Genomic DNA, 22,828 nt, shown 5'->3' on the forward strand with positions numbered 1-22,828 from the left:
GCACTCATGCAGCATAACATTTATTTTCTAATAACCCATTTCAATGAAGTTTTATTCTCCTTGAGTGCATTTTTTTCTGTCCTGACATACAAGCTTTTATTCAGAGAACAATTTGGAGCTCCTCTTAAATTCTCGTGGCTTTTAATGGCAAGCACAGAATACAAAGTAGTAATCCTAAACCATTTTCCATAAATAACCGGCCTCTGTTCATTCACATAAAACTGACTTGTTTCTTAAACACCTATGCAATATAACCATTTTTCTATTCAGCTTCAGGGGGAAATTAGCTACCTTATTGACCATTTCTGACAAACAAATAGATTAAATTGGCTGCATAGAAAACACACAAACTTATTTTCTCCTCTATTTTCTCTATTCAAGCAGACCATCACAGTATTTGCATTAAAATATTTGGGTACTACCATATTTCCTTGTTGACTTACAGTAGCATCCCCCTTGCATTTTCAACAGATTGAATTATTCAGGGGAATTTTCAAAAGACTTTCATCTTGGCCTAATCTTGCCTTCACAGAAGTCACCAAATGCTTCTGAACACAAGGAATCCTAGACAATAATCTGGAAGGGACTTGAGAAAGTCATCCAGTCGACCTCTGCCATCAGGCAGCACCACGTCTAGACACCTTGTTCCTTATGGATGCCGTGTATGTGGCATGTAAATAGCACCTATCATAGTGAAGAATCAACAGCCTCCATAGGCATTTATTCCAGCACCTAACCAATGCAACATTAGAGATTTTCCCTTCCAGGTAATCTAGATTTCCCTTGCTATGTGTGCTCCACTCTTCTTATCTCCAGTGGAATGGAGAACAGCTTATTACCTTCCACTTTGCAGAGACATTTGACATATTCAATGGCTTATCGTTTAGTCTTTTCTAAGACAAATTCCTACTCTTTCCTGCTTTAAACAACCTAGTGATCTTTGAGCACTAATTAACAGACACTATTCAGCACTCTTGAAATGGCTTCTTCCTCCCTCCTTTTGCTGTCCATAAAGCATCCTGTGTTAAAACTCCCTCCTTAAAAGGTAGAATGGAAAAGCTAAACCCACTCCAGATTCATAGATTTAAACCAGTTAAGTGCTGTTATGATGATCTGCTTTCAACTTCTGCCACTGGCAAGTCACTGTGACTTTGTAAATTGTATGACCTTAGGAAAAGAGCACAGCCATGCTGCGCTAGTACTGGCAGTTTCCTCTCACATGGGCCCTGGCCCAGTGTGGACCAAGGTTTTGGTGATGCCTTCTGTGCTATGTCAAATTGAGCCACTGTTATTCTTACCCAAAATACAGGAAGAGTGTGTGAAGGGTCCATCACTGGAATACAGGCCATATGTGCCTAAATAAGGTGAAACCACTTTCTGGATCAGGGATTCCAGTTTCAAATAATCTTCAGTCACACCTTTTGACTCATGAACCCCCTGAAAGAGAAAAAAAACACCAAACAAGATCAGCGCTGTCTCCTCCAACTGCAAGCTTTCCTTGCTCACAAGAGGAAGCAGGCAGGCAGCAAGCATTTTCATTATATTACATAGCCAAGGTACACTGAGATGTGATACTGGTTTGTTTCTACACCTGATTTTTCTTACTGTAAAGCCAAGAGATGTGAGTCGAACCAAAGACTCACTACACAGCACTATACAGATGCACAGAAGGAGACAGTATCTATTTCCAGGAGTTTAAAATCCAGGCTTTCAGAAAGGTACAGAATCATAGAATATCCTGAGTTGGAAGGGACCCACAAGGATCATGGAGTCCAACTCCTGGCTCCACGCAGGACCACACAAAACCCAGACCCTATGTCTGAGAGCATTGTACAAATGCTTCTTGAACTCTGTCAGGCTCGGTGCCGTGACCACTGCTCTGGGGAGCCTGTTCCAGTGCCCGACCATGCTCTCGGTGCAGAACCTTTTCCTAACACCCAGCCTGATTGTCCCTGTCCCAGCTCCAGGCTGTTCCTTCAGGTCCCGGTATAACCTGCTTAGTGCAAAGGCACTCCAGGAGGACAAAGGATGAGGTCTGCAAAGATCGATTAAAACCATCCCTAGACTTTTTGTTATTTGCAATTCTGTACTGGCTTCCTGAACAGAAGATGAGCGGCTTCTGCCAAGCACTGCACCAGTGGCTGGTACCACACGGTGTCACTGCCATCTAAGCTATAAAACAAGATTAAGGAAAAGGTGAAACTGACTCAGGATTATTTCTTCCAGGATATTTTAAACAAAAAAGAATTTAAAGCGAAGAGGTTTGCATCTCTCTCCTCGCCCCAGTGCAAGGGAGGCAAAAATCAAAAAATCCAGGCAAAAGTCACATTAAAACTAAGAATGGCAAGATTTACCCAAAGGCAAAAACCTTTTGCCCTTAGCTCCTAACTCTGCACTTCCACCCACAAATGGACTTATACGGCTGTGGAGGTGACAGACAAACCCTGTAGAGCTGTAGGCTCCTTTCCTCTTACAGCTGCAGCATATATGCTCCTGTGCTGTCTGAGCAGAGCCCTGTATACTCATAACCAGGATTCCTCTTGCTACCTGAAGTGTATTCACATATGATATAGGTTTGGCATATCTTGTTGCAAAATTAAAATCCTAAATGTCATACTCAATGAGAATTTTGCTTGAATTTAGCTGAATTCCAGATTTTGTAATATAGCCCGGAATTATTGTAAAAAGACCAAGAAACAACATTTTGGGATGAAAGCCTCTAGAGAGCAACACAAAGATCAAATGAGTAAAATTGCAACACTTCCTTCAGTAAATAAAAAGATCCTGATGTTCTGGATACATTTGCTGCTCAGTGTGATTCACCAAACAGTGTCTACAATGAGAATCGGCCTGCAATGTGCTTGTGAAAGGCTTGCTTCACCCCTTGGCTGCTGTGCTGCCTGAATCCTAGCTGGCATTCCCCAACAGAAGTTTATGAATAGAAAACAAATCCAACAGAAAACATATAGAATCTAAATTCTGATTCAGCAGGCTTCAAATAACGAGTAACAATTTTTGGAGACATGCTATGTCCTGTAAGACTTTTGGAGATTCACAAATACAAATATGAATACAAGGGTACATGCAGTGAATCTGAAAGCTTGCAAACACTGAAATATCAGCAGAATGAACCAACAACTATCCCAACAATTAAAACTAGATAAAAATAACACAGGAGTAATTCAGAAGGCTGAGTGAAGGTGCATATATTATTTCAAAGTTACTGAGGCCTGCATCAGAGAAAGGGTTTCAAAAAAACAGGAGGAAGGCTACTTTTCTCGTGCTGAGATTTGCTCCAGGATTCCCCCTCCCATCTTGCTGGTATTTAGCCAAGATCTTTCCAGACCTCAGAAGAGCAACATGCCTACTGCTCTAGTACACATTCATCACCCCATCAAGTTCATAACCCACTGACAAAGATCAGGACATGAGGCCACCCGCTCCAGATGGCCACTCCAATTACCTCAGGAATCAGTTTCCCAAATGTGAAATATAATACTGGTGGCAAAGACAAGTGATATTTAGCATTGCTCATACCCTGAATTTGTGGTAAGGCTTTATTTACTTTTCTGCCACTTAAGTAGTTTTGGTACTTGTGAAAGAGGGTAGCTAAACACCAACTGTGGAGAATGAAACCCAGTAGTCCTCTCATACCATGCTGCCCATGAAATAACCATGACAGCTTGAAGAACTGTGATACAAGTGATAAAACTGTCCTTGCTCAGTGGCATCTTAACAGTCTGATTTCCTATCCATCTCACATTGCCTGAGAAGGTTTTTTTGTCGTTGTTTTTTCCCCCCTCCTTGCTCCCTGGCGCAGGAAATGCCCCCTTCTCTTAAAATCCCACCCCCCTAACCACTCGCAGCAGCTTCTTCAGTCCTGCACCCAACTCCACTCCTTATCTCTATGAGCAGTGCATGTCTCCAGCCCATTTTTCAGTTCTTCTTCTTTAAGTTATCACCTGCCGAGTAAAGAGGCCACAAAATATCACTTTTACAATGTAAAATCACCCACTATGAACACAGCCAGGCATTAGTCTTATTCCTCCATTCTGCCATCATCCACAGGATGCTTTCTAAAGCACACTGAAAAGTCATAAAACATCTGGTGTCCACTGGAGCTGCGATGACTTCCCTTCAGCTCTGCATCTTGGCACAACCATGCTATATCCACTTGTAACATCCTTCCTGTGTCAGCTATTGTTACCGGCCTTCCTGAAGGTGCTAGACAGGGCAGTTCCCTTAATCCATTTTTTCTAATGGTTTAGATGCAGTACTGCGGCTGTAGCCCCTGTTAGAGCAGGAGAGTAACAGGCTGCACACCACATACTGATCATGTAAAAACGGCGTTTCTCCTGCATTTCTTTCTGCTGTGTTATTCAGTGACAAACTTATTCCTCCAGCCTCTGTTTAACCAAATACAACTACAAATGGATATTGATTCAGCAAGGACTTCCAAACCCAAACTTTCCACATGACCCAAATGACAGCATCACTTATTTACAAGTTAGAGCGGCCCAGAGGAGCACCTGTAGGCTCAGAGCAAGCTGGGGCCACTTCCACCTGTCCACAGCCTCTGCTCAGGGACAGGGTGGCAAGTGGTGACTTGGTTGGTCACCAGCCTGCCCTTCAGCCAGTTGGTCCCTACTGTACCATGGACGAGGAGCTTCTCAGGGAAGGGGTGGACACCTCCTCAAGCAGATCTGTTTTAGTACATCAGAGAAAGCTTCTGTTTTACTTTAGCTGCCAGCCCCAAGAGTTCATTTAAATTCTTCTCCCCACTAGAGTGAGAGAACGAACCCAAGAATTAATTCAAACTCTCTTCTCCAGCATCCACTGTGCCACATGTGAAATCACTCGTTTGTGTCACACCTTCTCATTCAGTGGAAGGAACTTCTGGTGGAAGTTTTAGCGTGGAGCAAAGTATGGCTACAAATGCTTCATATAAATATATGCCAATATACCTATATAGGTATCTATATATAGATGTATAGATACCTCTACATATTTCTACATAGATATCTATATATACATGAAGATTTGTGAATTCTTTTATAGGCCTTTTACCAAATATGTATGTGATTGTGCTTATACAGGTAAAATTAGCTTTAGATTAAAGCCAACTTGGGATTGTTATCCAAATCACAATAGTTTCTGAGAAATGGATGGCATGGCTTAGAAGTCACCAATTAAAAAAAAAAAAGTGTTTTCCTGTTATTTTGGCAACTCATGATTCTTACACTTACTGTATGATGTCCTAGTAGTCTGGTATGTCACTAAGTAGCAATAAAACAAAAGTCAGATCTAGCAGGCTGGCTGCTTAGCTTGCAGGTAACTATATTGTAATTTGGAGAAAAAAAAAGTTTAGATCATTATCAGTAAAACAGAGGTTCTACCCTTATCTTTAATGCAATATTTGCTCTGCTGACATGCAAAAACTTATTTTAAAAGATAAGTCTGCCCTTTCATGAACTCAATTTCATTTTAGCAGGAGAGTTTCATGCTTCTCTAAAAGTGTTAGATGTATCTATTAAACTTGTTTCAAGGCCTTGCCTGACCTATTTATTTCTCAACTGAAAAATAAAAAAAAGGCCAAAATAGCTCAATATCAAACAGCTGCAGGTACCTTAGTATTTGTGGACGAGTGTAGCTGCTGGATCACATCCTGATCTTGGTTACACTGTTTTGAAATGCAAGAGACATTATCTTTGGAAGGATTATAGTGCACTGTTATGTCTGCCTTACTCTAAAGGCATGGATAATGGGGATTTGAGTCCTGAATATGTGAATATCATTGCAAGCGGAAAAGGTTTGTACTAAGCATCAAGACAGTAGACATGAATTTCTGCATGTAAAACAGTATCCAAATCCCTGACTTCATTAACTTCTAATTAAATCATTTGGTAACAGAGAATGGTATATAGAAGTTTGAAACCATTAAAGGGACCCTATACATTACTGTTTTTGATACATAGATCTGTAAGCTCTCCCAGAAGGGTCACATACATGGAAGACCACAAGTTATTAAGGCAGCTCTTTTACGAATTTCCTGCCCTCTCATCTGGAACTTGTCCCCTGTCTGCCAGACCACAGTCATCCCTTGTGTTTGGGAATAAACCCCACGAGTCAAAAACACAGTCATTCCAGCAAGGATGGAGGCACTGAACTACTCAGGTTTCCATCCCTATTAATGCAGTAAGCTAACCACAAACTCCTATTGACTTTTTAAAGGACACAAGGGCTTCATTTGATAGCACAGGGGAAAGAATAGGTGATTAATTCATCTTTTGATATGGCTAATAAATAGACACAGTCAGAAGAACAGTGGGGGTTTTAATAAGCCCACATAAAGCCACAACCTCCTTTTTAAATGCACAGGGCTTCTCTAAGCCTCAAGGTCAAGCTGAAGTAGACTCCAGTCCAGATAGGCATTTAAGAACTTGAGAAGCCTCCTCAAACACAACCTTAAAACCTGCCTGAGGTTAAAATTTATTGATTTAACCTTTTGCACATGTATTAACAACAATATTATTAAGCCTATTATTAAGCCATTACAACCATTTTATCTAAGTGTAGACTATACAACTTGCAAAGCTGCCAGAAAGATAATCTCTGTTTCAGTAACATTTGCCACTACTTTTCTTACAAAAAAAGTATCAAATGTCTTCGCTTTTTTTACCATGGCAATGAAACAACCACAATCACAATGAGAATAGAATAGAATTCATTATTTCTGTATCCTATGATACGTATTTTTAATGTCTTGCTCTTTTATTCATAGGCAGCCAAGATTGACACTGGCACAAAGGCTGGTAGATCAGCCCTCCACCTAAGTCACCATGAGTAAGATGCAAGTGTGCTTGCAGCCTCTGCCCCCGTGCACTGAGGCAGTCATTGCCGCGTACTCCCTGAGACTCCATCTCTGTCTTTTCGTTCATCATAATAACTGAAATTCTTTCAGTTTCAGTAACAAGGACACTTAAAATATAACCTGATAGCACCAGCACTTCCAAATTTCTCTGAAGAAACATGTAGGGAGGTGACACAGTGATTCAAGCCACGTTACTAGTCCAACGACCACGTGCCCTGTTGCACCATGCTCGGCCCTTTGGGGAGGCACTCAGGCTGTGAGTCACAAAGGATCCCAGAAATTAATCACTTCTCACCTCGTGTTGGCTACTGGGCGTCCTCAGGCTTTTCTAAAGAACCCAGACGTGAAACAATCTGCAAAGAGTCGCAGCCATGAGAAACTGCAGGCTGCTGATAGTCTGGTACATCTTGTTGGACAGCCTGGCTAAACTTGGACAGAGTTTTAGGCTTCCCATATTCCTGTAAGCAGATGCAAAACATCCTGTGGAATAGACTTGGTTTGTGAAACCCTGACATGTATCCGAAAGGGAGTTGGTTTTGTGTATTGCCTGCTGCTTATGCCTCTCACTTCTCACCCCAGAAACTGGATGCAAAGCTACACAACTCCTTTCCACCTGCATTTAGGGGCAAAGAGGTAGCAAAACTTTACTGTTTGGTGGCAGAAAATGGTAGCAAATACTTACCGTTGATAACCTGCCCAGGGAGACTAATAAAACAGCTCTATGTGCAGAGACTACTCCTGGGCCATGGAGCAGGCGGCATGAGTTTCTCCACTGCTGATGCATGAATTGCAGCCTGCTTGCACGTGCTTGTTAGCACTAAGTGGAACAGACGAAATCTTCCTCTCAAGTACTTCTGGTGAGCAGAGCAACCACAAGCAAAAGAATGTTTTTTTCATCACATCATCCAACTTTCTTGAAATCTTGGGGATTGCTGGGTTACACTGGCTGAAAAATGGCTTACCCTAAAAATCTTTCAGTGCCTCACCCTCTTGATGGCAGGCAAGGGACCAGACCAGAGAACTGAGCACATAAATCACAATAGTAGGAGACAAAAAGGCTACAGTGAAAGCTGTCACATCCTCTGTGTACCAGGCACACCTGAAGGGGATGTCTCACGCATGCCAATAGGCTAGGAATAAACTTAGCTGCTGGCTGTTTTTCTTGCCTCCAGCTTCTCCTGGTTGCATTGGTGATGCTTGGCTCATATTGTTCTACTTCAGTGTCTTAGCTGGATTTCCACATGGGCAGCACTCTCTCATACCTGACTCCTCTTGTTTCAACCCTTCACTTCATCCCCTTGCCACCTGCTCTGTCCTAATACCCCACATCCATCCTTAGCTCTGCACAAGCTCCCTGTCATCTGCTGGGCTCTTGTGATAAGCCCCCCTGCATGCACCTCTACTGCACGCTGCTCAGTTCTGGTCAACTGCAACTTGCCCCACGTGACTCCTCACTCCTCTGTGCATGAAAATAATCATAAACAACTATTAAATGCCAAACTGCTTCTAAGTGGCCAACAGTAACAGAGTTTTGCTCAGTATTTATGAAAGGTCCTTCAGTTTCCAGTTCTAATAGCTTCCCCCACTAGTAACAGCCAGAAATGGTGGTCTCAGTCAGTTGCTTTTCATTTCCCTCTTTAGCATAAAGTATTATAGGACCATTTACGTAATAAATTATATGTGAAAAGATATTTCCAGTGTTAAGTGCACCCCAACAACCAGGCATAATGGTGACATAATGGGCTGACTACTACAGCCCAGCCTGTAAGTGCAGACATGCTGAAGTATATGCTGGTCATTGATTAAATGACTGCAGCACTCAGCTTCAGCTTTAATGTTTCAGCTGATCAGCATGTTTACATGAGTAAGTACTGGTATACAAGGCTATGTCTGCTTCAGCTGTGATAAACTGCTGGGCAGCTTTTAAATCTATCTATCTATCTATCTATCTATCTATCTATCTATCTATCTATCTATCTATCTATATTTATCTGTCTTCCCCTGGGTCAGATCAGGCAGAGCAAAGCAAGGAGGCCTCCTGAAGCCCAGCCAGGTGCCCTGCTGGGACAGCAGTGACACAGCACATGAGGGTGGCACAACAGTGTCCATGGTTGATGTGGGTGCAGTTCTACCACAGGTGATGCCAAGCAGGAATGGCCAACAGCCAAATCCTGATTTACCAGCTTCTGGACTCTGAAAAGAAAGGAATAGAAGCCAGACTTCTGGATTAAGGCATCACTCTTGGTGATTTGATGGCCCGGAAGAGTGAAGTCCTCTGCCCATGCAGGATACAGCTGTACATGGCTCAGCTCAAGCCCAGAAGCACACCCTGAGCCTTAGGCTGCTGAGGCGTCCTCAGCCTGGGTCTGCTGGGGCTCCCTTAACCACTGGCCTCTACCCTGGCCTACCAACAAAAAGCAGTCCTGACCTAGTGCTACATGAAAGGAAACATGCTGCAGGAAGTGTTCACAGGGTCAAGCCCAAATACAAAATGAGGTCCTGGCCTCAGAAACTGCTCTGGCTTAACCACACAGGAAAACAGCTAAGAAATGTAGCTATTCTCTGCCTAAAAGCAGCAGATTCCTTGGAAGAAAGAAAAATACATTGAGAAATGCATTTTTCTCTTTAACTGGCAATGGACTAAATCAGTATGACTAACACACATGCAGTAGTAATAATCTGACAAATACTGGATAATAATAGTTGCCCAACTGCTCCCAGGGAAAACTGAAATTAAAAGTCACAAGACATACCACAAGGCAGACAGAATAATATTTATAGTGAAAATACACATTACTCAGCCAGCCCTGCTGGTGGAGAATTGATAAAGGTGTACAGACTGCAGCATACACCCTGGTGACCAGGGCAGCAAGATCTGCTTGTTATTTTAGTCAGAGAGATAGCAGCAGCTTTGCTTGCAAGAGGTGAGGAAAACACTGCCCTCACAAGCCATGACTGCCTCTTAACCCACTTTGGGGTGTGTAACGCTCTTCATGGCTTCCTATCTAGCCTTTTCAAATTTGAGCGATGTAGCAGAAACCCCAACTCAGGGCAGGCATGAAATCACTGCAGGAGGACACGGTGACTGGTGGGCCACTGGTTCTGGCCACGTGCACCACCAGCAGTGTAGCTCTGTGCTCCCAGTTACATTATGGGTCATACTCTAAGTTTGAGGTCTGCATCCTTCCACCCTCCTTTGAACAGACACACACACATAATTAAAACTGTTCCTTTTTTACTTCAGATGTTTCACAGCATCATCTAATTTTTACTGACCTTGCAGTGATCACAGTCAAACTGTTGGCAGTGAAGTTACGCTAAGGTTTACTTGTTTAAAAAGAGGCTTCAGGAGTGGTCCCCATCTGTACAGTTCTCATTTTCTCTAAAACACTGTAGCATTTTCATTGATCAAGCCCACCCAGTCTCATGCTTTGGAGGATACCACGGTGGCTTCAGGAGCACTGACTGTTGTCCAAAGAGCAAAGGCTGTCCTCCTGTGCACAGTCTGCAAGAGCTGCTGCTCTTACTGCACTACTCAGCACCACCGTGTTTGAGTCTCCTCCTCACATCTTCTCCATCTTCAGCTAACTTGCACAACACTGCTGAAAAACTCACAGATCTTGTTCTGATATCCCCTGCAGCAACTGTCTGGGCTCCATAATCAGAATGAGGATGCCCTAAGTATGTGGATACACCGTGCCCCCCCGCCGTCCACCTTCTTCCCTGGGAATCAGCCCTGCAGAGTGGATCCCTCAGTGTTATACAAGTGGAATTGCATCTGTGGAGCAGCATCTGGCCTCCATTTACATATGGACTAAAGGCAAATTCATGAGTAAACGCATGGGGGTATCAACTGTGAAAACTGATTTTTCTCAGCCCTCCCAATCTTGACACCAAGGGCAACACAGTACATTGAATCAGCCACTCAGTGTTAGACCAAAAGTTCACTAAATTCAACATTTTTTTGCTAACAGTGAGAGCAGGTGAAGTGTGCGGAAGAACAAAAAAGGAAATAGGGTATGCACAATATGGGCTTTCTCATAGAAAATGCTGGCATTTCTGGCAAGTGGTGACATAAAAACCGACCACATGGCAATTTGCAGTAGCCCTTAAGTGTAAAGAATCTGTGCTAGAAATTATTTAACCACTGAGATGAAGATGGTGAATAACTGATAGGATTACGAGTTCCCAGAAGTAAAGAACTAGCTGATCTAGTGAATCCTCTGAACAAGGATGAGGGTGGGTTTCTTCAGTACTTTTGCTATGTGCTTTGCTTGTGTAGCTGCATCTTTCCTATTGCGAGTGCAATGCTGAATTCTTCTACTGTCCTATGAAGGAAGATTCGACTGTTGGCAACAATTATTCAGCCCAACTCTGAACATTAGCCACAGTTAGTGAAGCTGTGCTAAATGACATCAGCAGGCAGGGTGACTCAAACCAACAAAGGGTAGAAACAGGGTGAGAATAGATATGAAATGGAAAGAGTGATAACTTTTTCCATTTATGTTGATGAAATCCTGATGTTCTTCCACCAGCTTAAATGAGGCTCAGCGTTTCTGGAGGACTTCCCATTTGAGAGCTTCAAGTCCCATACAGACATTGAGTTCAACTCTGAAGCTCACTTAGAGGGACTATGTGATCAATAGATGTCTTTTGAAAAGACATCCGGGTAAAAAGAAACACCCTAGTTGAGGACTGGGAGTTTAAACTACCAGGTCCTGCTTGTAGCCCACTCATCCGTGCTGCCAGCCTGAACAGAAAATTTCAGTTATTTTCTCCTGGTTTTCCCCAGTGATTCATGCCACTTTCATCCCAGTCAGCCAACTCACACTTTTTAGCCCTTGGGAAGCAGACTCAAAACAGAATGAAAACTGCTTCAAGCATGGACTACATTTTGCTTTGTGCAAGTCTGTTTTGACAAAGCTGAACCTGATCCACTTGAACTATGCATGCCCTTTACCCATGGGGGTTTCTCTGTAGCAGCCCAAAGACAGAGTGAGAAAACACACCTAAGCTGGGGAAAGTGGAGGGCCCACCTTTGCAGACCAGGACAAGCTGAAAAAAAACTGCTTCCTCTCTCTGAGAAAGCCCTCAGCCCTTGGGAGGGGGCCAATAGTTCACAACGGGCCCACCTTCAGTGAAACTCTAAAACTATGCTAGCGTGTGTTCGCAACTAGGTATATTTACCGGTGGAAACATGAAAAGCAGGACTTAGGTATCAAATACTCAGTTGCTTTGAATCAGAATAACCCCAATTATGTTAATGATTTTATACTGTTTTATAACCACTAAAGGTCATGCCCTATGCATTACAAGTCCAATTCTAGAAACCAGTAGCTTTTTTGCATGTGTTGGAGAGATGCAGCCACACAAGTCATGGTTGTTTTGTTATGAGCCCCTAGCAGCATTGCCTCACATCATTTTTTCCTCGTTTTGTTTTATCCTATACCACTGGCACACTGGTAAAGTCTTAAATATTTGAAGGGTTAAACCATGTCTAGTCTCATTTCTGCCATAAGCAACAGTGCTCATGGGAGGGAGAGGCAGAGAGGTTTGCCAATGCAGTATTGACAGAAGTCAGCACTTCAGATCCCTGTGACTGCCTCAGAAATAAAAATCTTGTCATATTCACTTTAATCTCCAGCAAGTGCCAAGTTCTGTCAATGTCAGCGTGAGAAGCAGTGCTGTCTCTTTCTTTCATTGGTGGCACCAAGATACAGTTAAAAGGCTGGTGAATTTTTGAAATGGCTCGGCTGCACGGATAGCAATAGGATTCTTCTTACCAGAAAGGATCAAGCACAAAGAAGAAGCTACTCTTCCTCTGACCCACAAAAATCCAATGTATTATTTTTCCTGAAACTGCTATTAAACACTTTATATGAGGTTGCAAAAGACAAAGCAGAAGATGAAGACTGAAGGTAAGTAAATGATACAAAATGACTAGAAGTAAGGAGGTTACTTTGAGATTTTAAATACAGTAGTTAGGATCTTGCAGAAGCTGAGCAGCTAGTTTGCTAACAAAGACCCACCACCAATAATGATATGTATTTCTACTTTCATAGTTTTAGGGCCAGAGGTTTTCTGATTCGCAGCTAAGAGACTCCCCTGGGCACAGATGAGAACTGCAATCACTCCAGTCAAATAAGCTAATGTGACTTTGAAACAACCCACCAAATGAATCTATGCATAGGTGAGTGTCTCTGAAGAGCTGTTTAAGGAATAAACTTGAGCTGGAGTTAGTTTGTCTGCATTTCCAGATGCTGTGGCACTGCCACATTACATTCACAGGCAAACGTGTGCACAGAAAAGCGAGTGCAGCCCCTTGCAGAGATTACCCTGTCAGTCACCGAATGTTTAGATGTGATGTTTAATGTCTAAAGGCGTAAAGCCTCTCATTTCTTTCAGGCTCCCTCCTGAAGTTCTGGCTGATCTATACACATTAAGCTTATCTAACCTTGCTGGGGAAATTATGACTTTTAACTCTGACCATTTAAGTCTTTTCCGTAGTCTTGGCTCTGATTTTTTTCTCATTGAACATTTATTAAAAGAAAATCCATTGTGCATTTATTTTCAGGTGAGGACTCAAAACAGAAAAAAGGATGGCAGAGCCCTCCCTCAGTGCATCTAGGCTTTTCTGAAGAGACATCCAAGAAATGCTTTTGAAGATCTGCAAACATTAACTTGACTGCTGTTAGCTACTTGTGAGGGTTTCCGATACTGCCTTTCATAGCCACGCACCCCTTTTAAATCATTAACGAACATTCATCCCTCAGCATCCTCCTTGCTGCTTCAACTTTTTTCTTCTTTTCTAAAACACTTGAATAGACTGAGCAGACACAGCAGCTATGTGTTCTGGATTTTTTTATTTTTTATTTTTAACAATTTCACTGACACAATTTCCATCCCCAACAGCCCATCCATGTGAGCCGGGAAGAAGCATCTTCCAGATCACCTACCAGTCCTGGCTGAAGAAGTTTTCTGCCAGTGCAAAATACCTGGAAAGTAACTGCCTGGATCTAGGGCACGCACCCTCTCTCAGCAATCCAGTATGTGGAGGCTAAAAAGGAAACAAAGAAACACAAGCACACAACACCTGAATTTAGAGCCAGAGCAGTGAGCTGCATACTCCTTGAGCAAAAACAGTACAACGGTTAAGGATGTGACCACCAGAAGTGGTTCTAAAAGGATGGCCATCTCTTCTTCACCTTGGTCACCTGTCACACTGACAACTCCGCGCTGCAGCAAGAGCCAGCCACGCAGCAGCTCTTGCAAGAGCTGTGGTAGATCAGTGTGGAGTACAAAACCGCACAGTTGAAATCAACAGATGCTCTGACGTACAGCTTGAAGATACGACCCTGCTACTGAAATGAAAGTTACTTGTTTTCAAAGCTCACTGATGCTTTCTGTTAATTTGCTTAACAGCACACAGCTACCTCCCGAAGGAAACCTTCTACTTGCTTTGCTTTTAAATGTTAAAACCACTGCAAAATACATAACCATATTCTGTAACTTTTCAGACCAAACTACTGCCCAGTCCCTCCTCTGGTACACAGGGGCTTTAGCGGAGCTGCATTAGCATCACACTACATAAACACCTGTCTTCAGATGATTCAGACATTTTGAGAAACTATGGAAATACCCCACTGCCTCTTCAAAGGTTTTGTACTCTTCAGCAAAACAATGAAACCACAAGAAAGGCTCATGAGTGATACAGGAGGAATGAGGGATTTATCTTTTTATCATCTTTCTATTGTCATAAAATTAGTTCTAGTATGTTTATCTTCTTGTTTTGTTGTGTTGCCCATTTGCCCATCCATTTATATCTACTGTCTCTTATCAGGCTGCACAATCTTTATGGCAGAGACCATATTTTGATTGTGTTTACGCAGTGCCCAGCACAAGAAGACTCTTATCTATCCGTGCTGGCAAGAAGGGAGGCTTGGAGATACACAGAGGCCAGTAACAGAAGCAGCTGACAGCTCTGAGCTGCTCAAATAGAAATTATATTTGCTTTATGTGAGAGTCACTCCGAGTGCAACATCTGTACTTTGCAAAATACCTTTCTGACAGGTCTTATCCATGGCAAGCTACGGCTCTCCTCTTGCCAGCGTCTGCGTAATTGCAGTATACTTGCTTTTTCCAAAACTGCATTTGGACTAAGGAGCACTAAAGAGCAAACCGTTGCCTAATAACTTCAAAACAGACAATGCATTTTTAAGAGCACCAGATCCGGGCGCTTTGGGCTCTGGCAGCACTCACACAGCAGTGTTGGAGGGAGAGGCAGGCAAAGCAGCATCCCCTCCCCACAGTTCCCATCCTGTTTCTGATCAATGGTCAGTTCTCAGCAAAACCACACCGTGCTGGCCGGCCACCTCGCTCACAGCATGGCTGTCGGGTACAGGGGATGCTCTGCAATGCCCGGGTGCCTGCCCCCAGGCAGGACAGGACAATCCCACGGGTGCCACCTCACACCATGGGGTTTGCTGCAAGGAGCTGGTAACTTACTGGAAACAACAGCAGGCTGGTAAGAGATAATGATTTTAATCAAAGAACATAATCTGAAGCCCGCACAGTCACCTGATTAACTGTTTATCTTTTAATTGCCTGTAATTACTGGGTAGTGGCAAGTTAATGAATTTCACAGTACGCAAATTGCTGTGCCATACAGTTGTTACTTCCACAGCCAAAACAGAGCTAAGGGTAAGGCTGTGAAATTACTGAGAGAAGACATTTCACCCTCTCCACTCACCACGGGAGAAGGGACGACTCCAAGAGCCTCACTCAACCACTCCCCTGTCTTCTGCAGTTTGCAAGCACAGCCTTTTATTTTGGAAGAAGTGCACCACAAAGCAATTAGTCTTCACACAAGCCTTCATGCCACCAGCCTGCTACACACTGTCCCCATGGGCTGTCCACTCTAGCAGCCACAGAAAAGGCAAGGAAAGGCTTGGGGACAGAGCTTGGGTGGCATTTCAGAGCGGGACCTTCCGTATCTTTCACAACTCTTTGCCTTCCCAATGCACCTTCTGAGGAGATGTCAGAGGCTAGGAAATTCTAAACAATTTGATTTAATCACCCTGGTGGCTTAAATGGAAACACAGCTTCCCATAATAATAAAATTCTATAGCATAGTTTGAGAAACGGGCAAACAACAAAACCCCAGGAGAAACCACTCCTGAAGGAAAGCAAACAGCTGTCAGAGTTGCTTCCAAACAATTCATGCAGGAAACAATTTGTTTCGATCCTCTGTAACTATGTGGGACTTCTCCACAACGTTGCCAATCACATCAGTGCAGGCAAACTGCTCCCATCCCACAGCAGCGCTGGCCATGCCTGCCTGTCCCCACACCATTTGGCTGCCTGCTTCACAGTGCCTGCATTCCCACTGGCTGCAGCCTGGCTCCATGTGATTTCCCCAGTCTCTGCAGCCTCCAGGGGGACCCAGTGGTCCAGGCATCACCAAGAGATGCTCATCCACTGTGACTGCCTAATGGGCCCTGCTGTGTGTCCTGCCACGCTGCAACAGGCTGCTGGGGCTGTGATTCCCAGGTGGTTTTGCCTACCTGGGGACACTCAGGAGGATGAAATAATATTCACTAAATTAAGAACTGGAAGCAGTTTAGGTAAGTTGTGCGTAGGCCTCTAAAGTAGAATTAAAGTGTCATTAATTTAACTTGCCCCTCTTCCTAGACTTTTAATTCTCAGAATGCGTGTCCATACAGAGTTCTAATGAGGTTTAATTAATCTTCTTGAAAAGGTAGCTTAGATTAACTTTCTAATGTTCCCCCTGTAGACAAGCCGTGAATTATTAAAGCATTAAAAGTAAAGTATTAAAGCACCCTGCCTCAAAGGATTCTTGAACCGTGGGAACAGTCCCTGCTCAGAGTTTTTCAATGGTCAAAATTTCTATACCATCTTTTATGCAAGTTTTAGTCTGCTGGCCAAAATGGGTCCACAAAAGACATTTGTAGGAACTAATGCAATTAGTTAAAACCTTCTCCTTCCTACCCAATATAATTATAGAGTCTGCAGGGACATTCTAATTGAAGTTAAAAATGAGTTTTACCAATTTAACTCTATTTTATCAGATCAGGATTAGCCTACCAATGAACCTGCACTGATTTTAATAGGCCAGCTCCACTAATGGAGGCAAACTCCAGGGCAGATACATATTTTAGTAAGGACTACTCAATTTAGCTCAGGTTAAACACGTACCTAACTGGCTTGAGCTGAAACAACTCACTCCTAGGATAAGGTTGCACAAGTAAATCATCATGGCCTACCGTAGTCTCAGGTGCTGTATGCAGCAGCTACACTGTAACTCCATACACATCCCAAAGGCAAACATTGGGCAACACAAAGGGGGACAGGTCCGCGCTTCTTCCTTACCACAGAGCGGTACAGCACATGGGGCAGTTACAGCAGAGCACCCGATGGATGGGAACAGCCTAGCTCAGGGCAGCCCAGAAAGGTGCCGCAGCGTTCGGCCAGCTACCTCAGAAGCCATGCCTTTCATTAACTGGCTACTGTTCTTCACCCAAAGGACATTTTATGGAAAGCGAGGTACTCTCAACACCTGAAGGGAGTTTGCACAAAGCAATATGCCTTGTAAAACAATTGTGTTTAATTGGTACAGACAAGGCTGTGGTCATGCTCCCTTGAACTAGCATACAGTGACTTTCTATTCAGAGGATGGACGAGAGGCACATCTGAGTACTATGCCATGGTGTTCATGAAACAGGTTCATATATAGCAAAACCAAAACAAACAGAACATTTTATGTTGCTCTCCAGTTTTTCCAGTGCTTAAGGTTAGAGAAGTGGCAACACATAGCGCTGTCAAACATGTTGACAGCTAGTTTTAGCAAATACTCAAGTTCAAAAGGCAATCTGTTCCTTTCATTATGGCCACGGACTTCTGCTGGCCATGGTTATAAAGAGGGTCCACATGAACACACATTTTTCAAAGTCTGCTGTGTGGAAGCAGTGGCTGAGTTGCAGTTACTACCGTAAAAGCCTACTGTCAGTCAAGCTCACAGTGCTTAATATCATCCACACTCAACCCTCTGCCTCTGCACCTAGAGAAAACACTGTGGCAAGCCTTGAAATAAGTGCCAGATGTAAATCGAACTAAAAACATTACAGGGGAAAAATGGTTCTGTCGTGGTTTTCCTCCTTAACTTCAAACCTACAGCTTGCAAATGGAAAATGGACAGCCACCAACTGTCGCTGACTCACATCCTTACCACTTACACCACTGTCCCCATCTGTGGCAGGGGAATCGCTCAAGACTGACATGCAAGCAAGCGAAAGCTGTACTTTGGCTTATTTAGCATTCCTGCCTGGCACCACTGGGCCAACAGAAGTGTCAACACGGCTGTAATATACATTTAGACCTTCCTGGTTCCCCTGTGTCACACTCAGGCTGCTGCTGCTGACACTTTTCTGAATTCTCCCATCAATTCGCAGCTTCTTGTCTACATCAGTACCATAGCACATCCCAACCTGCATTAACTGCTTGATGTAATACCCCAAGATGCGGATGAAATAATTCCAGCATTTTCACTGCTTCTGTGCAGAAATGATTCCCAGTACCAGCAAACTAGCACAATAATAAAAAATCATAAAAAGAAAAGCAATACCAAATATGGAAAGTACTCCTCATTAGTGAAAACTTCAAGATTTCCTTTCAAAAGGATTTTTTTCCTAAAAAAAAAAAAAGAATGGGTATGCCTTGTTAAAAATCATGGCCATACAAATTCATTCCAGGATAACAAACTCCAGTCAATTGAATTACTGCAAGCTGCAATTACACATAGAGACAATAAGCATGACAGAATAAGACAGAGGACATTACTGAGAAGCAAACATTACTTCTACAAAATACTCTGAAGTGTAAAACTTGAGGGCCAAATTCATAGTTTCCTTTATATCAATATAAAACAAAGGAGTAATCTTCGCTGTGTGTCAGGCACTGTCCTGGCAGTAAGATTTCTTACCTGGCCCCTTACTTGCCCATGGGGCTGATGCATACAACACAGACAAGGCTTTACAACACAGACAAGGCATTCTTTCACCAGGAAGCAGAAAAACACATTTTTGCACCACCCAGGGGAAGTACAGGTTTTCTATATGGTGATTTATATTTACACAGGGTCTGCAATATATTTATTTATACATTTCCTTTTTTTTTTTCTTTTTGTACTAGAAAACAGGAATTACAAAAAAAAAAAAGAAAGAAAAAAGTAGAGAAGAGAGAAGAGTAGAGTTGGGAGAAATTAAAAGTATGCTGAAACCTCACGCCCACACCACTTTGTTCAACCTATGCTTCAGGTCTAAGAGACTTAGTAAGACAAATTCTCAAAAGCAGCCACCAAATTCAGAATCCTACGGCCAGACATTGCAGTGTTCTAGAAAATCTCTTTTTCCACAGAAAGACCCCTGCAGTTTTCTGATAGCAAAGGGTATTTTGTTTTTAACCACTCTGCTGTTTAGTTTGCTGTGTGGCTGCTGAGATGGAAAAACAGCACTCTCTGTACCCACTTTCAGCTCTTGCAATGTGCTTTTCCACCCCTTTTCAGTGTGAGGAGTTGCACATACATTTAGGAACATTCTAGAGATAACAAACATGTCCCACTGCGTAATTTTAGGTATCTATTTTGTCTCCCTTTACTGTGAGATGCAATACGCAAAGGATTTCAAATGAAGCTCAGAGAAGCCAAAAAGGAAACCACAGGTTTTATTTTTTTGTTCAGAGCTTATGTTTAGTGAGGCCTCATATCTCTCAGCATGAGTTTTTTTGTTGTGCTTTTCTGTCGTTTTATCGTTCTACCTTGGGTCACCTGGAGACATTCCATGAACTCAGATAATCCTGATGTCAACCAAAAGATGCAGATAAACACTCTAATTTTCCTCTTCCAACTTTCTCAGACCCCAAGAGAGATACCTGGAGATAAGATGTTCCAGTTTCAGTGGCAAAGGTCTTCTTTGACAATACATGTTTTGGGAAATAAGGCAGATTGTTTACCCTCTAGTGGTAGTTTTACTCTCTTTGATTCACACAATATAAGGGAGAAAATTCCTTTCTAATATCTTGTTCTGTTTATGCCTCTTCCTCCAGCTTCCTAATTCCACCTGAAGAGAAAGGCCATCAAGGTGAGATTGACAACACGCTGTATTGATGTGAACTTCTGTGCATCTCTCTGTGCTCAAAAGCAGGTTTTAGTTCTTTTCCTTTTCTCAGTTACAACTCTGCTCTTGAAGGCTCTGCAAGATAAACAGGAGCATCCTGGAGGCACTTTAGCTTACGCTGCCTGTAAGTGGCCACAAAGGATTGATATCTCAGTTTGTGCTATGATATCTCAGTCAGGCTATGCTGGCAACAGAAAGTTTGAGTGGTATGAGGCCCTTCTTCCAAGCAGCAGTAAAACTCCCACCAACTTCAACAGCACTGGAATTTCACTCCTTCTGTCTGTTTTGGGGCAGGACTTCTTTCCTGATAGATTACTTACTGGTAATTAAACCAGGCTGTAGCACTGATGAGATGCAGATGTGGCTCCACTGGACTGGAGATCACAAGTCTAAGAATTAATCTGAGGATTAATTTTTGATCCTAAAAATCCTTACAACAAAGCTTCAGATATGATCTGCTATTACAATAGTTGTAACAGCTTTATTCCAGAAATGGAGGTAGTTCTTTTCTTCAAAGAGGGATTGCATATAGAAATAATATTTTTCTGCCATTTTTTTAATCTTTGATGTCTTAAAGACAAGGAAATAGAGGTATCTGTCTCTGTGGGCAAATTGTGAGGTTCTGGTCCAAGCGTACAACCTCCATCACATCACTGTATGCAAGAGAACTGGTGTGGGTGCTATAGCACATACAAGCATATTGCATGCATAGCAGGTAGGCGTACTTCCAGCAAATATTTTACTCCGACAGGACAAAAGATTTGATGCAAAGAATGCAAAACAATCATACAACCAATGTAGTAAGGGAACCAACTTCTGCTCAGGCCCTTTTACCCAGGAGATCTTTGGCCGGGGCTCCCTTTATTCTCCTTGCTAGAGCATGGCCAGCTGAGCAAGCAAGGAATGTGTGTAACTTGCAATAGGTCAGTAACCACACAGAGGTCAATGAAACTGCTCACATGCTGAAGTCAATGAAGCTAACCCATGCTCAAGTAAAATGTGTGCTTACTGTGCTTTGCTGGGTCAGCACCTGTCTCGTCAGTACAGTCCAAGAACTGCTGCAGCTTCCATTTCCTCTTTAAAAAGCTTCCCTTCCCCTCCATGAAGAGCGCGTCTTCTCCTGATGGACTGGCAGAGCTCTGCCTTTACATTATGACAAGCTAATGCATGAGCAATATCAGATGCACCCTGTACGAGTTACCAAATCTTTGCTTCTTTAATCCAGTCTAGCAGGACAGAGTGGTACATGCCAGCATGTGCCTTTGTCAAACTGTGACCTTCAGTTGACATTACAGCTGCTGTCTTGAAGAGTATGACTTATTCTTTAATTACATAAGGTAGCTGCAGAAAGCTATCAAGCACAGAATAGGGACAGTTCATGCCAGGTTCAACACTGTCTAGGGTCGACACCACTAGACTCAGCTTCCAAACATGGAATTCTGCTGCAGTGTCACTGAGTTTCTTACGGAAGTGATATCCACGGTAGACAGAAATAAGGATTAAACAATGTCCACACCAACACATCTTCTCTCAGACTGTGAAATCCACACCATGTGCCTTTTGGGCAGCTGAACTGTTATCTCTCTTCCAGCCCTATTTACATATTGAGTTAACCTATCTCAAATAAATGCCATTATTATGCCACAAACGTATAAAATTGCTTTTGTTTAACATGACATTTGAGTTTGGGAAAAAGTCTTTGCTCTGAAATCCAATTATTGACTAACACTGCTAAGCATGTAAATAGCTCATTCCCAGATCCTCTTCTGACCTTTTCCTGTAATTGCCATTAGATTTTAAACCACAAGTTTGGCAGAGCTGTTGCTGAAAAAGGACTTTTACCATCCCCACCACACAACTGTAGGTAACATACGCAGAAATAAACACCCAAGGGCAAATTCTCTCTCACTTCATTATTGACTTTCATCAACAGCTTTGCAATGAGAATGTATTTGTCCTTTTACCCTAAACACACATCCACCTTGTTAACACTTCTGGTTGTTGAAGAAAGCAGGTTTGTCAACAATCTGTTTCTTGTAGCACTGATCCTGGCAAACGACTTCACATCACCTCCTACGAACTTTCTGAATTAGGATGTTGTTCAGTTTCCAGCTCATTATGAAATTCATTTGAAGTCCATACCTAAGATCCTCTGAAGAAGAAACCACAACAAAGCTAGCAGATCTGTCAGCAATGACACTTCTGAAGCCTGGCTTCCAATGGGCAGTTTACCTCACATCTAAGGAAGGAAGCCTGATAGAAAACTTTCCTGTGATTAAGATTTTCATAATGGTAATCTCTCATGTGGAGTCTCTGGTGTCTATTAACACAGTTGGGTTCACAGTTCAATTACGTGAATTCTTTGATGTCTCATTATGCAGTTAAGCCCATGGTCCCTGAGGCCCTCCTCCTCTCTCCAGACACTAATTTCCATGGAACTCATAGGAATCTTAATATCTCTGATAGTGCTGTTATTATGCCACCATCAGCCAGTAGTTTCAAGAAGCATTTGGCAAGAGGGAGGCTAGGGAGATAGGTAGTAAGGGACAAGCAGTCAGTTCTATTGCCTAAGTATCTTTTCCTGAGAATACTAGGTTAAACACACTATTATACACCCCAACAAATGGGCACTGCGATAGTCTGGGTGAAACTCCATTTCTTGGCTAAGTGGACGTCATCTTCCTCCATTTTCATCACCGGCCTTCAGATTATCCAGCCCTTTAAAACAACTCCAGACACAGTACTAATTCATATGGTCGTGAAAATC

At 42.8% G+C, this 22,828-nt stretch overlaps 1 protein-coding gene across 8 annotated transcripts in view; it reads right to left on the minus strand.

The window, feature by feature from the left end:
• Positions 1-22,828, minus strand: part of PRR5 (proline rich 5) — a gene marked incomplete at its 5' end in the record, with an annotated part of 95,158 nt that overhangs the window by 3,221 nt on the left and 69,109 nt on the right. For all 8 annotated transcript variants that reach the window (XM_080577563.1, XM_080577562.1, XM_080577565.1 and 5 more), the window contains one exon: positions 1,299-1,437. In XM_080577563.1, the coding sequence (XP_080433689.1) occupies positions 1,299-1,437 (139 nt within the window). The remainder of the gene's footprint in view (positions 1-1,298; positions 1,438-22,828) is intronic.

Source organism: Anser brachyrhynchus (genome assembly GCF_964034855.1).
Source record: "Anser brachyrhynchus genome assembly, chromosome: 1".
Classification (NCBI taxonomy): domain Eukaryota; kingdom Metazoa; phylum Chordata; class Aves; order Anseriformes; family Anatidae; genus Anser; species Anser brachyrhynchus.